The sequence below is a fragment of the Pteronotus mesoamericanus genome, unplaced genomic scaffold, assembly GCF_021234165.1.
Source record: "Pteronotus mesoamericanus isolate MK-2021 breed Mesoamerican mustached bat unplaced genomic scaffold, CSHL_Meso_final contig_163, whole genome shotgun sequence".
NCBI classification, from domain to species: domain Eukaryota; kingdom Metazoa; phylum Chordata; class Mammalia; order Chiroptera; family Mormoopidae; genus Pteronotus; species Pteronotus mesoamericanus.
The window spans coordinates 20,442,264-20,457,381 of NW_026555064.1; the positions used below are offsets into that span (position 1 = coordinate 20,442,264).

At 51.2% G+C, this 15,118-nt stretch overlaps 1 protein-coding gene across 1 annotated transcript in view; it reads left to right on the forward strand.

The window, feature by feature from the left end:
• Window positions 1-15,118, forward strand: part of PRSS12 (serine protease 12) — a 44,759-nt gene that overhangs the window by 24,433 nt on the left and 5,208 nt on the right. The window contains exons 8-11 of the mRNA XM_054562135.1: window positions 442-583; window positions 6,556-6,761; window positions 8,912-8,993; window positions 9,607-9,729. Of these exons, the coding sequence (XP_054418110.1) occupies window positions 442-583; window positions 6,556-6,761; window positions 8,912-8,993; window positions 9,607-9,729 (553 nt within the window). The remainder of the gene's footprint in view (window positions 1-441; window positions 584-6,555; window positions 6,762-8,911; window positions 8,994-9,606; window positions 9,730-15,118) is intronic.

The window sequence follows — 15,118 nt, forward strand, 5'->3', positions numbered from 1 at the left end:
TCCCTTCACGCCCTCCTGAAGACCTCAGCCACGCAGTCCAAGTTTCCAGCTGTGTTCAAGGACAATGAACAGGCGTGAAACAAAACAACTCTCAGTTAATGTCTTTTACCATTCACAAGTTAGGGCAATAAAATCCTTTGGGACTTCATAGTGCGCCTCCCCCCCCCGCCCCCCCGCCCCCAATCAGCCAGGCCTGCAGTCTCTCCGCCAGCCCCCTTCCAAGCGCCGGAACCACAGAGTGGAGCGTGATGACCTCATGGCCTCAAAGGACAGTGCCAAAGGGGTCCCGGGTTTGCTTGGCGTCCCTTTGCCCACTGTCCCTGTTGCCCGGTAGATTTTGCAGCTGCTCTTTAAAACAAATCGTGCAGTATTTTGTGCGGTCTGTTGCATCAGTGCTGTTTGCTGATCTGGCTTTCCTGAGACATTTGAACTGCAACGCAGGTTTTCCCGTCAGACTGGTGGATGGGGAAGACAAGAAGGAAGGACGCGTGGAGGTTTTCATCGGCGGCCTGTGGGGCACCATCTGCGACGACGGGTGGACGGACAAGGACGCGGCCGTGACCTGTCGACAGCTGGGCTACAGGTACGGGACCTGCTCGTCCAGGGGGCTCCCTCGTGAACGGTGGTGGTTGTTAAGCCTCGTTCTAATGAGTTATTTCTTTGAAGTTGACGCACACCCTTTGATTGGCAATACTGGCAGCATGCTAATGTGACTCGGAATTGGAGAGAATGCCCAGCAGAGTGTATGTCTGCTCTGCCGGCCTCTCACGGGGAGCACACGCTCCGTCACACCGGACGGGCAGCTTTTACTTCCCAGCAGACCCTGTCGTGGTAACTCCCGACCCTCCACAGGGTCGCTCCCTCGGGAGGGCGTGGGCTCTCCCCTGTGATCGGTCAGCACCCGAGCCCTCTGCTCGCGCCCGCGCAGGTACTGACGATGCAGCTGGTTCTGGTGACACACAGCGGCTGTGCCCTAGCAAGTCGCTCGAAGCCGGAGCCTGCCTTCCGGCCCAGGGCGTACGGGGTGCCACGCGGCCTTCGGTGCAGCGCTTGGGCTCACAGCGCTCGGCGTCTTGCCGTCTCCGAGTGCCCTTCTCCTGGTTTCCTGCTGGCAGCCTCGCTGTGTGAGGTGTGGGCAGGTGGGTCCCGCAGTGCAGCCCCGCTTGGGGCAGTGGCCACGCTGGGTCTTGGGGCGTGTCTGGGCGCAGCAGACTCCCTGCATGCGGTCCCGCCACCACGTGGCCCCAGCCCACCTCGGGACGGACGCCGCTTGCTCACCGTCCGAGAGCAGAGATAAAAAGGCAGGGTCCTCTGTACGACCACAGCTGGCCTCGCGCAAGCGCACACGTGATTGCAGAGCTATCTGGAACATGTTCTGGTTTAGAGGGTTATGGAATGAAACATAAAATATGCCACGTCCCCTAGCTTGTAGTAGATTGGGAATATTGGTTGGAATTTTAAATATGCCCTTCATTAGACGTCTATGTAGATCTTAATAGTGAAAATTTTTACTTGTTATTTCTATGCAGAATATTTTTATTTTTTAAAAATATTTTTATTTTAATAAAAGTTAAAAGTTATTTTTCTAACATTTTAATTTGCATAGTTTGTTTTTTGTGACTCAGATAATACTTTGCTATTGCTCAGTTTTGGACCTAGTTACAATTCCAATGTTCCTATGGTAAGTGAGTCCATTATTTGTGATAAAATTTTCAGTGTTCACAATTGGCTTGTGACGTAGATTTTCAGCTTTCAAAGTGTGAGTAGTGGAGACAGGTAGGGTGAGCCTACCTTACCTTCCTGTGTGAACTTAGCAATATATTTTAAGGTTCCTTTGCTCACTACATTTCTAATAGTCCTTTCTCCATTTGAAAAATATATATACTTCTATCTATTTATTCTTAATAAATAATTGATCTATGAATTCACGGGAAATGGCATTCCCATGAATTTTCTTATTTAAAACCGGCCATTAAAGGCGACTGCTGTTGAGACTGCTTCCTTGGCCGCCGGCCATGGGCCTGAGTCCACGGGGGAAGGGGGCGCTCCAGAGCTTGGCCTTCGGCGCCTTTCCGCATCCGCCTCTCTCTGCTCTTCCCTCGCTGCTTACTTACCATCACTTAGTCCCTTTCACGGTCGACTCTGGTGATTTGAGGCCGGAAACGATGCATTAAGTGAATGTTTCTAGCAATTGTCAATCCTGTTCCTGTAGCAATTGTCAAGAAAAGCATTGAAAGGAAATGTTACTTTGTAATTGGTTTTTAAAGTAGTCTCTTAGTACCTAAAACAGTAGTTTAATGTTACTTTAACAAATTGGATAATTACCTCCTAGTGCATAGTCCACAATTTCCCATCAAGTAATATTGAAATGAGGACCATTTAGATATTTGATCAATCTAAGTGTACTTGAAGTTTTCAATAATTTCCCTCCAGGGGAAATGGCACTTCGTGGAAGACCGTGTATATAATTGTAAATGCGCCTTGACTAGAGGAGGGGATCTTTTTCCCATGTGGATTTTGAATTGTTAAAAGTTTTTAGTGAGGCATTTGTTTGTAGAAATCAATCCAGATAGCTTTAAAGCTGTCAAAAGCTGTCTTGTTAATAAGAATTCTGGAGGTCTGTTCCCCAGCAGCTCCATCGTACTGAGGATCAGTCCTTAGAAACACGGAGAATCCAAGGAGCATTAGAAAGCATTTTCTTAATGGGAGGAAGAGAGCAGAAGTCATAAAAACCAGGAAACGTGATGGGAACTAATCGAGACATGCTCAGAGTCCAGAGAAAGTAGAAGGCATTGTTTCGTGGTGTATTGCATGATGTCTGACAAGGTCTAGCATATGGGCATATTGTTTTCAGAGGTTTGAGAGGGAATGTGTTGACGTCAGTTAACCTCATTAAGATAAACAGCCATGGGGAAATTCCATTCGACTGAACTTTGTGTCAGTCCATTAGCATATATTTCAGTACGACATTTTTCTGGAACTGCATATTTAATAGAGTAGTAGCCTTTAAAAGAACTTAAAACGTGGACCTTCACTGTTTAAGTAGAGACCTAAAATTAAGTATATGTAACTTTTATCTCACATCTAAATAGCTGCAAAAGATTTAATTCCTGGCATGTTTTTATGACATTTAAGTAGAAAAGCTACCTCATTCTTTTAATTATAGGCAAGGAAATATAAATAGCATAGGGACTTGACATTCTGTCATTCATTTAAAAAATACATGAACAAGCTCTTCTTTGACCTTTGCAAAATTTACAGTTTGTTTTTCTTTGAAATTGTACTTTAAATTTTCTTTCCCCATAGAATGCGAGTATTATGCTTTAAAAAGGTGTGCGCACACATACGTACGTACAGACGTGTGTGCAGGAGAGTGCAAGAAAGAAATTAACTTCTTCTAAAAAGTTCCTCTGGATTTTACGATCTCTAGCACACCCTGGTTAAAAACAACACATAATTACTAAACGTAGGACATAAAAGTGGACCAAAGCTCCCACTTCTTAGCTGGACCTGCGGGTGGGGTTTGCGGTGCTTGCATTGCCGAAGGTGCTGTTGCTGTCCCTGGCGCTGGATTGTTCTTTCGGCCGTTTCAGGGGCTTTTACACCTTGGAGCAGCGTGTGCTGTAGGACTGGGAAACGTGGAAGGCATGCCTGTCTCCTCTGAAGTGGGAGGCAGGAAAAGTTGAAGAAGTTAATCTTGATTTCAACAAGACCAGTTTAAAGAGAGAACACATAGGGAGTTGGAGGGTCTGCATGTTGATTCCTGCAAAGCCCATGTGTCCCTTGTAGAGTCCTCATCTGTCAGGCGCCTTGGCACCCGGTTGAAAGACGAATACATTAGAGCCTCTGCCCAGCGGGAAGCCTCTTCTCACAGGGCAGCCTTTAGTTATTTTTTTAAAAAGTCAAAGAAAAATTTATATTAGGTTTCACTATATCTTTGAGAATGTCTTTATTTAATCATGCACTTTTATTAGTTAAAATGTTCTCTGATTTCTACTTGTTGATGTATCTAAAATGGTGTTTCTGTTTAGTCTGTAAGTTGATTGATAAGTTAGTAAGAAATGATCCTTCTGTTTTATTCAATGAGTCTTCATTTTGTTTTCTTCATGTAGCTCCAGCTGCCATCCACATTTATACTGTGTATTTATTCCCTGTTCTTCGTTGTGATCTTCTGTTTTTTGATTTCTGAGCGATCCAATTTTCTATTCCTTTTTATTTCTCTAGTGTCCTGGAAGTTCAAGATTCTTATGGTTTTACTAGATGTTCTCTTTAAATTTTTAGCAAACATACTGCCATATTTTCCTACCAGTTTCAAAAAATTATTATTCATAACTTCTGCCTCCTGAAAAATATTAGGGCGCCTAGCCTCCGGTGACTGACTTTCTACCTTCACGTGTCATCGCTCTTCAAACTCGTGGGAACCACCTGGAATCAGTTTCTGCGCGCTATTCATTTTTTATTTTCTTCAAAGTATGACTATTTACATTTCAAATTGCTGTTCATCGTACATCCGCCTATCAGCAATGAGTTTCATGTTTAAAAAACACTAAAAAAATAAGCAATTTCTAGCAATTCTAAGAGAAAAGGAGAATACAAATAAACAGCAGAGAAAAGATTATCCCCAATATACAGAAAGTTAAAGAATTATAGAGCACTATGAACTGCTTATAATGAATAAACCTGGAAATCTAGCTGATATGGACGGTCACTTCGGGAACTACATTTTTAACAAAAATATAATGATCCAAATTGAAACAACAGAGAACCCAAATAGATTAATTACCATGGACGAAATATCTCTGAGCTTCTGTTGAAAAGTTTTGAGTAGTCATTACGACAGATAATTCCTAGGTTATATAAATTGCTGCAAAGAAAAAAAAAAGACAAAAAACACAAAGATTCCCACTCATTTTATGAGGCTACTGTGACTTGATTTTCATACTAGACAAGTATACACATGCGCACGCACACACACACACACACACAACCACCCCCAATCTCACAAATTTACATTAAAAATTTTCAATGAAATATTAGCAAATTTAATCCAACAATGCATAAGAGAACAATAGCACAGATTGAATCTGTTGAAGCATATGGGTTGTTTGAACTGAGACATTCAATTAAGTCATTTTAGTTGTCTTATATAAATGAAAATAAATATCATCTCCATAATGTTGAAAAGTTATAAAAAAAATCAACATCACTTGTATCACTTAGGAATCTGAGAATAAAACAAAACCACCTTCATTATACTTCGCAAAGAGGCATCAAATAGGAGCAAAACAGGGGCACGAAGTGTAACCGCTGTGACTCAGCGCTGCCTGGGGTCCTACGAGCCATCAAGAACTGAGGTGTCAGTATTGAAAGGCACTTCAGAATTGTTATATAAGCAATATGATTGTTCACCTAGAAAACCCATGAGAATCAAATGGAAAGACTCTAGAACTAGTGTTTACTGGATGTAACAACAAACTATAAGTATATTTTAAACATAAAACTATAAATATCTTAAAAGTGTGTGTTTCTATATGCTAGGTAGAAAATAAAAGTAATCTCATTTGTAGACGGGACTAAAAGAGACTAATAAAAAATCTAGGAATAAACTTGGCAAGAACTGAGACCGATGTGAAAATATGAAGTCTTTGCTAAAGCTAGCGGACCTTATAAAGGCGTGGTCACAACCCTAATGAGAAGACAAATACAAATTGGCCTATACATTAAATGCTGCCCTTGTAAAAACCTGTTTTGCTTGGTGTGGGGGAGCCTTGACTCCCAGGTTCATCGGACGTCACGCCCACCTGACGCAGGCCCCCCGCCGCGGCCCGTGCCCTGAGCCCCGCCCACCGCAGCTGTGGCCCTCGGCCTTGGTCATGCAGTCAAGTCCCTTCCGGACATAAAAACCGCTGCCCGTGCCTGGCCCTACGCCGCGGATTCCGCCTTAGGTGCCAGGTGGGGCTCCGGGTTTGCTATATTTTAATTTTTTTCAATTAGTTTATACCCAGTATTATTTTGTGTTAGTTTCAGGGGTGCAGCCCAGTGGTTGGACACCGGTGTAGTGTCCAAAGCGTTCCCCTGGTATTTCCAGTGCCCAGCTGGCACCGTTCGTGTAGTGACTGGCTCTGCTGCACTTTAAAAGCCCCCAGAGGCAGTTCGGCACGGTGCAGAGCTTGGGGGTCGCTGACCTAGGAACTCAGAGGAACGGCTTCAGGACACGTAAGCTCGCTACACAGGCGCATAAGAAAGCCCTTCAGAAGAGCAGAGAAGTTACTGGGACAACCGCTTTGGGGACTAAGATAGAGCTGGCTCCCCTACTAACACCGAACAGAAATACGTTCCAGACAAAGAGAACTGTGATATACAGAGTAAAACAGGAAAACTCTTTCTCTCAATGGTTCCATTCTAATTGTACATCTTTTAAATGCATAATTGGCGCCCCAAAGACTCGCCGTATTCAGCGGTATTTACTCAGAACCCTAAAAAAGGGACGTGGGGTGATTTATTCCGAGGTTTTGTTGGCTGACGCTCTGCCCCTCCAAAATGCTGTGCTTCCAGGGGCCGGGCCAGAGCAAGGAGCATGGCCTACTTCGGGGAGGGGAGAGGACCCATCCACCTGGACAACGTGAGGTGCACGGGGGCCGAGGCGTCCCTGGCCGACTGCGCCAGGCAGGGCGTCGGGAGGCACAACTGCCGCCACAGCGAAGACGCAGGCGTGATTTGTGACTACTTCAGCGGGAAAGCCCCAGGGCACAGTGACAACGGTGAGTCCCCTCCTGGCCCCGCACAAGCCAGAGCGCTAACCAACCCCCAGGCAGGAGCCGGCTCTGTCCCCGTAAAACTGTCCCAGTTGTTGGTGTCCTGGAGGAGCCGGAAGTGCCGTTTGCCTCAGGACAAGAAGGAAAGGAGTGACGATGTGGAGGGGGCACATCTGTTCATCCTCTATTTCAAAGAACAGGGATAATTGTTTAAATTAATTACAAAAAGAAAATGGGTGGGTTTTATTCTGTGAAATTTAAAAATGTAAGGAAATTGAGAAATGATCTTTTAGTGTAATATAGTAATAGGTGTTTCATACTTAAATAGAAGAGTTCTTAGTTTAGTTTTTATGGAGCCAGTACTGCTTTAAGTGAATACGTGGAAGAACAAGCTATTTTGGAGAAAATATTACATTCTATGAAAAGAACATTCTTTATGTGGATTAAAAGTTCACTGTTCTGATATATTGGATTTTCTGAATATTAGGTGCATGTACATTTGAATATTCTCCTCTAACATCTTTCCATAGCTGCCAAAGACAAGACAAAAAGCACTTTGGACGTTGTCAATACAATTCCTCGCTGAGGGGCTTTTGAGTGTAGAGGAAAACACTTAACAGCCCGTGGGCTGGACCTATGTATTCATACATATGTGATCAATGCAGTTTGACAAACCAGTTCCTAAATATTGCTTATTACTTAATTTATTACGTTCCCTTTAATAATTCAAACTACAATTACAACTTGAATATAACTAATATAACCAACATAACATTCTTTGGATTATTCCTTCAGCAAAGAAAACCCCCAAAATTCAGTAACCGTAAAATGTTTTACTAGATTTCCATGTAGACCTCCTTTAAAAGGACATGCCCCAGGCCTATTGCTTTGCCAGTGACGCATCTGTTTCAATGCCTTCCTGGAGCTGTGGCGAGACCCGTGCTGGTGCCCCTCCCTTGGTTCTAGCGCTGCCACACGGCACATGAAAGGCGGTGCCTCCGTCCACTCCCTTGCAGAGCCCGGGGACCTGGAGCCATCTGGGGGGGGTCCAACCTAGGCCACAGTCGCCGTCTGGTGGGACCCTCTGGTACAGATGAGCTTCGTTTTGCTCTTTAACTTCTTGCAGCAGAGGGTTCTCGGGCCCACACAGGTTTCCTTCCCTGCGCTCTGGTGCTTTGCCCAGCGCCAGGGGACGCACAGCCTGCCTGCTGGCTGTCACCTCATCCCCTGTCCTGGCGGTCGGATGCTGAGCTGACTCGGAGCACCTCGGGGGTGGGGGGGCGTGTGAGGGTTGACGCCTCACAACCTGCAGTGCTGCCCAGAGGACGCATGTCCTGAGCAGAGGATGGAGTCTGACAGCGACCTCTGAAGGCGCGCCCATCCGCTGGGGACCCAGCTGTGCGGACCTGCTCCAGGGCCGCCCTCTCCCGGCCGTTCTGGGTGGCCGTGGGTGCGGGCGTGTGGCGCTCCCTCTTCGCTGCTTGCACCGCCAGGAGACCAGTGTGCGTGCCCCGGATGCCCATGCGCTGCCCCGAGGGACGAGGCACTGCTGTGCCATCTACTTCCCGACGTCGCTTAAAAACCAGCTGTGCCCGGGTGGCTTCTGGTGCCACCTCATCGTGCGTTGTTCATTTACCCCTTTGCTTGTGCTCTTGACAGGATTTGGTACCTTGGGAAGTTTGACTAAGTACAGTTTGCCACTTACATGGGCTTCGGAAGCCCTTTCCCTACATTGCTGTCTGAGTCCGTGTTGAGTGGGGTCGGGATTCCCTCCTGGGAGCTGTGTGTGCGTCTGAGGCTCGGAAGGGGGCCGTATGTGGGAAGGAAGTGATTCAGACCCTGCCTCCATGTTCCTGAACCGCAAACAGCCTCTCTAACCCGCGGGGGGAGGGGGGTAGGTACTGCCGAGGGTCACACCCCAGCAGCCGGGACCCCTCGTCAGAGACCAGGCTGGGAGAGCTCAGGACGTGTGTCCCTGCCTGCCGTGCCCGCTGCCTCAGCCACAGGAGGAGAGAGCTGTTCGTCCCTTCCACAGAAAGCATGTCGCGTGTGACTGGAGGAGAAAGGCACAGGAGACAGGGTGGGGAGCAGCAGGGCTGTGTGACTGTCCCCCTGCCCCCGGTGGCGTGAGTGTAACTCCTAACCGTTCTGCCCAGCGTCCCCGCCGACCGTCTGTGGGATCCGGCCGCTGCACCACCGTCGGCAGAAGCGCATCGTCGGAGGGAAAAACTCCTTGAGGTAACCGTTCCTGGGGAGAGGGTCTGCCTGTTACACAGTCACCCACACACACGCAGGGCTCCAGACGGGCCGGCCGCTGCCCCCAGGGCTGTGGTTTGCCCGCCTTCTTTCTGCGTTGAACATGGACCACACTCTGCCCCCGCCGCCCTGTGGCGCGCTCTCACGTCACTGTCCTGCGGTGGCCGGAGTCTGCCCCGCCGGCTGTGGCTCTCAAGCTGCGCGGCGACAGTGTTCCCTGAATCTGGAGCGCCCCCCTTCTGCGCCTGGCCGCTTTAGTGTCATCGTTTCGCCGGGTTTGCTCCCGGAAAACCAGGGCTTCGTGTTGGATGCCCTCCAGGCTGCTTAGGGCAGGGAGAGGAAGGAGGGAGCGCCCACGTCTCCTCCCAAGGTGGGAAGAAGCCCCAGCTGGTTGTTTCTAGAATGTCCACACGGGGCGCGCACAGTGCCTGTCTGTGCAGGGCTGGGGGGCAGCGTGCTCCAGTCGGGGGGCTTTCACCCGAGATGCTTTTATGTGCTCCCCCCAACCCTAAGCCTGCAAAGGCATTGCCTTAATGATGCTTTCCTTCCCTCTTGTGCCCCTTGCGGATGCGCACGGGGCTTCCTTCCCTCACAGGGGTGGCTGGCCTTGGCAGGCATCGCTGCGGCTCAGGACGCCCCGGGGGGACGGCAGGCTCCTGTGCGGGGCCACGCTCCTGAGCAGCTGCTGGGTGCTGACTGCGGCGCACTGCTTCAAGAGGTACGTGCCCCGCCGCCGCCCCGCCCACCGCGCATCCCTCCCTGTGCCCCCGCATGCCCACCACGTGGGCGGCGCCCGGAGCAGAGAGCCCTCGAGAGGCTGCTTGCGGCCTGCGGCTGATGCAGAGCCCAGGCTCAGGAGAACAGAAGGTGGGGCTGGGGGCAGGCCTCCCCATTAGCGCTTCCCTGAGCACCCATCCGAGCGCGGCTGCGTGTCCCCAGGGAGCTGGTGGAGACCCGATTATCCAACTAGGGAGGCAGAGGAGGATGGGGTGTCGTTTTGGTGGCTTGACCCTTTGGGTCTAGGTGTTCGGACCTTTTGATTTTCTGGTCGCGCCTTCTGGAGCGTCGGGTTGCACCCCGATGGTGTCCTCTGTTGCAGACGCCTTACCAGTCCCACCTGAGGCCCAGTTCGGAGGGGCCCTCACGGGGAAAGGGGCCGGCTGGCCTCCTCTCTTTACGTTCAGATTTTCGGTCTGTGTGCAGGCCATTTTTGAGGGTGGGCAACGGCCCGGGGAAGGGACCGGATGGTATTTGTCTTCACGGAGAGTTTCCTAGCACATTTCACTGACCGTTCCGGCTTTACCCTCTGTCACATGCCGTCTGCCCAGTCCCGTGTATCCACCTTTCCGGGGTCTCTGTTCACGCCCTCTCCTCTGTGCTGATGCGTATTTATGCAGTGATCGTCGACGTCGAGGGGGCTGCAGAGGTCTCAGCCTTTGTCACTGAGAGTCCACCTGGTCGCCAGGTGACCTGGCACATTCATGTGTTGCCCGAGTGGCACAGGCAATAGGATGATAATCACTCAGTCGCTTGACAAGCCGCCCCGGAGCCCCGGCCGTGCCAGGAGCACGCTGTGCGCGGGAGAGGCGGTGGGTGGAGAACCCGACAGGCGGACCCTTGCTTTCCTGGGAGTTTTTGGTGCGGCTGCAGGGTCCAGGGGAGGAAGGCGTCGATGTCGCTGATCGAACAGGATCAAAAAAAGCTGGGGCACCACTTTGAAAACATCCTGTTTTGACCACGACATTCGATACATTCAGCTTGTTAGAAATCCAGATTCCTGGGCCCTTCCTCCAGATCTGAGTCTTCGGAGGCGAGACCGACGAGCTTGTCTTTCCCAGCATCTTTGAGGACCGGCATGCACGCGGAAGGGTAAGGCCACTGGCTCAGTGCACGGAAGAGACTGTGGCCTGGACATTTGAAGGATGATGATGAGAAGACTGTGGACTGGACAGGATGCTTGTCCTTGTCCTGGGAACATGTCAGTCACTGAGATGGCAGGACACCGATGCCGGTTCCTCACAGTGCGGACGCCAGGAGACCGGGAGGGACACGTGGCACGGGAGACAGGCTTTGCGATGGCAAAGGGTCTCGACAGGCGGGTTCTCACCAGCAGTGCAAACTAAGCAGGAAGCCAAGTGCTGCCTCTCGTTCCCGGAAACCTGGCTGAAGCGCAGCAAGCGGGAAAGGCCTCGTGGGTTCTAGCGTGTCCGCCGGCCGCCCGCAGAGCTGTCCAGCACCGCGCCCCGCACGGTGGGGGCGCCCGGGCAGTGTCACCGTCGGATGGAGACCTGTGCCCCGGCAGGTGCCACGCCACGGGGAGGGCGGTGGGGCCTCAGGAGGGCGGGCAGAGAGGGGCATGGCGTGGAATCAGATTGGACGCGTTACCTGTTGCTTCAAATCCCACAGATGTTAATGGGAGATAAGTTGTTTTAATATAACAAAGACTAGTTGATTTTTTTTTTTTTTTTTTTACTTCTTTAACCTTCGGACAGTTTAAAGGTGGCCGCCTGTGGTAGCAGGCGTCGTTCAGGCCTAGAGGCGGGCTCTGCGCATAGGGCGGGGCCGGGGTCGGTACCATCCAGCGCCACGGCCTGGCAGCGAGAGGGCCGCTGGCGGGTTTGGGGGGCGGCAGCTGTCGGGTAGGATCGGAATTGGGAAAGGCCTGGGGTGCCAGGGTACGGGTTTCCGTTTCATTCCGTGGGTGGTAGGAAACCACTGGGGGTTTGTGAACCTTGAAGTGGGGTCAAAGAGGAGTTTTCAGAGCTGAGTCATGTGGAGATGTTTGGATAGATCTGAGTGGGCGAAGCACAGTCATAAATCTGGGGTTTGGGAATGACCTTTACCTCATATGAGAATGTTTGTGCATGTGCTTGTGAGCCTCTTTCCGGAGGGATTCACTTGGGTCTCCGTCACCGCGTGGGTCAGACCCACAAGGAAGGGACTGGGGGAGTCGGGTGGGAGGCTGTGGTAGGAGACAGGAGGGGGCAGAGGTGGGGGCGGTGGAGACGCCCCAGCACGCCTCGTACCGTGTCACGAGAGAACTGAGGCCACAGGCCCCGCTCCTCCAGCGGCGAAGTGTTGAACTTTCTGGAAACTCTTGAGCCTCTGGAGCCTCAGTTTTCCCTTCAGTGCCGTGAAGGCCGTAACACTCCACTGAGTAACAGATGGTCTGCAAAGTACAGGAAAGAATTTTGTAACTGAAAAGTTCAGAACCAGCACTGGCTACTCTGATGCTGGGATTTGAAAAGAGGAATCAAAGATGGTGATTGGTAGCCGTAGGGAGCCCAGACAATTTCACTGCGTGGACGCATGGAGAAGCGGGAGGGGACCCTGCCGGGACCCGGGGACGCTGTCCTGGGTCCTCGAGTTCAGGAAGGACGAGTTGGTTCAGACCGGCCTCCTGGTCAGGACTCCTTGTCTTGCAAGTTTCTGCTAGAAGTTATAGACATAGGGGTTCCCGGCACGAACACGGGGAAATTGCCCTAAAATCCCCCTGAGGTTGGAAACTATGCTCTGACTCGCGGGTCCCCTGGAGCGACGTTTGCAGGGCTGTGCTTGGGTTTCTGCGTTCACGCGCCATCGTTGCCCTCCTGGCCGGCTCCCTCCGGATTATCGCTTCAAGTCAGATCATCTCCTTCGTGTTCACAAACGCAGCGTCCAGTCTCTCACGTGGCACACAGCAGAGGCTCCTTCCTGAGTGATTGCCGGGTCGCGGATCTACTTCAGGATGCTGGACTCTTCGAGGACAGCTGCCTTCTGACCCCAGATCCACAGATAGCTGCTTCCACATGCCACGCTGAACTTCTTCCCTTTGTTTGCACAACAGAAGGCAAAGACATCTGGTTAAGAAGCAGAGGAGCAGATTGACGTGTGGCATTTCCCTGTGCTTTGGCGGTCACGCAGCGCTTGGAATGTGAGAGGGAGACAGTTGTTTTGCAAATGTACCGCATTATTCGTCTGATGTCTGTGACATGGCCCGCAGCCTTTACCAGGTTCCTTGGTGTCCTGTGCGGATGTGCCTGAGGGGGCTACAACTCACACCTTGATTGCAGTGAGTCACTAGTGATGAGAGCTACACATTGCATTCTTCTGGGTTCAGGGGCTTTGGATTGAAACCGCCCTCCTTCAGCCATCAGAAACCCTTCCGGGGCACCGGGGAGACCGCCCCGGGGAGCAGAGCCCTGCGCGCGGAGCTGTGAACTCCCCGTGAGAGGCCTTGGAAGTCTAGTTTTTCCGTGGCTGCCCTGCGAGTCTTACGCAGTATGAATTGCTTGTTTTTGCTGACTTCTACTCTGGGTCCAACTACAGCACGTTGAAGTGGCCCTGTTTCTCTGTGGTAGTGCACTGATACAACTGAGGGGAAAGTCCTATCAGACTCATTTCCTTTAGTTGCTTAGTCTGATAACAAACTCCATTGTGGAGGAAAGAATGTACCCCAAACAGGGACTCTTACTTCTGTAGTTCTACTGCAGATGTGATTTAATCAAGAATATAGCTTTACCTGATTTTGTCTTGCTTGACTTTTTGCCTGGAAATGCCGTAGCAGCTGGAAATTGTCTGAGACTGTGGCTCTGAAAATCAGAAACGTGCAGCTCTTTGTGATTAGAGGGAAGGGCCACAGGGGTTAGAGGCTTCCTTTTACAGATCACCGCGTGCAGGCGGCTAACACACGCCCCGTTAGGGCCTAGTCCACGTGGAGTCCTTAAGAACACGCCTTTGGTGGCGTATGGGCACTGCCATCTGCCAGGCTGACATGACTTCCGCACACACCCTGCGAGGGACCACGCGAGGCCCTGCCCAGAGGGTCACTGCCCATGTCCTGGTCTCACCCAGGCGATGCCGCAGAGCCGATCCCGGGCCACAGCTGTGCCCAGCTGACGTCCGGAGCTGTCTTTCGCAGCGGCGAGTGCGCGCAGAGTGCGCGCAGAACCTGACCCCGCTGCCCGCGTTGGCTCCCCTGGTCGTAGTGCTCGTAACTCCTGTCGCCGTTTAGTCAACTCCAGACCCTCCGAGGACCTGGGAGACTGGCTGCTCCATTCTCTTGCTCAGGCTCGCCTGGCACTCTCCCCCGGTTTTATTTGAGGGGTAGTTGAAGGCATTCCGTCAACACAAACAACTGAATGGTGTGCCGGCCAAACCCGAAGGGTTTATTTTGGCAACATTTTTGAATATAATAAAGTAAATTAAAATAACAGACGCTCAGCTAGAAAGACCTTAGAATAGGTTGCCAACGAGGTGACTCGCTCAGTTGTCTTGAGAAGCCCAGAGCCACAGCGAGGGCTTCCAAGTCCACAGACACCTCGGGAGTCAAGGCCTGCACTGTCCCCAAGGGGACCCTCACAGCCAGCAGGCCAGACGTGCCCTCGCCCCTGAGGAGCCTTCAGCATTGTCACGGAGACAGTCACAAACGCTGCGACGGTGGTCTTGGGCGTGCTCAAGGGCCCGGCCATGTCTCAGGCTGGGCAGGAGGGGCTGCCTTGGGGTCCCCGACTTGAGACTTGAAAGATAAAATCCCTTTTCACCGCAGCAGGATGAGGGAGGGGGAGTGAGGCTGTGAGCAGCTGGGGTGGAGACGGGTGTGGGAGGCACCTCTTTAAGCGGTGGGAATGGCGGGCACAGAGACCCCGCTGGGGTGACGGGTGGGGGGTGGGGCCGTTCCCGGGTGGGATGGCGTGCCGTCGCAGGGAGGCCGTCCCGTGGACTGTCTCCGTGGTCCAGGCGTGGCGTGGCACACGGGAACAAGACTGCCCAGGACTTTGGTGTGTATTTCAGACACAAAGTTCCTTGTTGATGGAATGTCCTGTTTCCTAGTGTCTTGCTGAAGCCCCAGTGTTTGGATAGCGTCGAATATATTTCTACAACCACTTCAGATACAAGGGTTATTGCAGCTAAGCGTTAGCTCTTTTTCAAAGAATGGAAAAGACTTTTTTTTTTTAAGGCCAAATGGTGATTTAATTATCTTAAAGGATATAAAAATTTGACATGTGAAGGGAATGTCTCATAACCTAAGCCTAAACGTTGTAAGCAACACAGGAAACTGCATTAAAGGTACATCATAAAGCGGGACTGGTTTACGCCAGCCTGCGTCTCTACACCGGTGCTGCCTA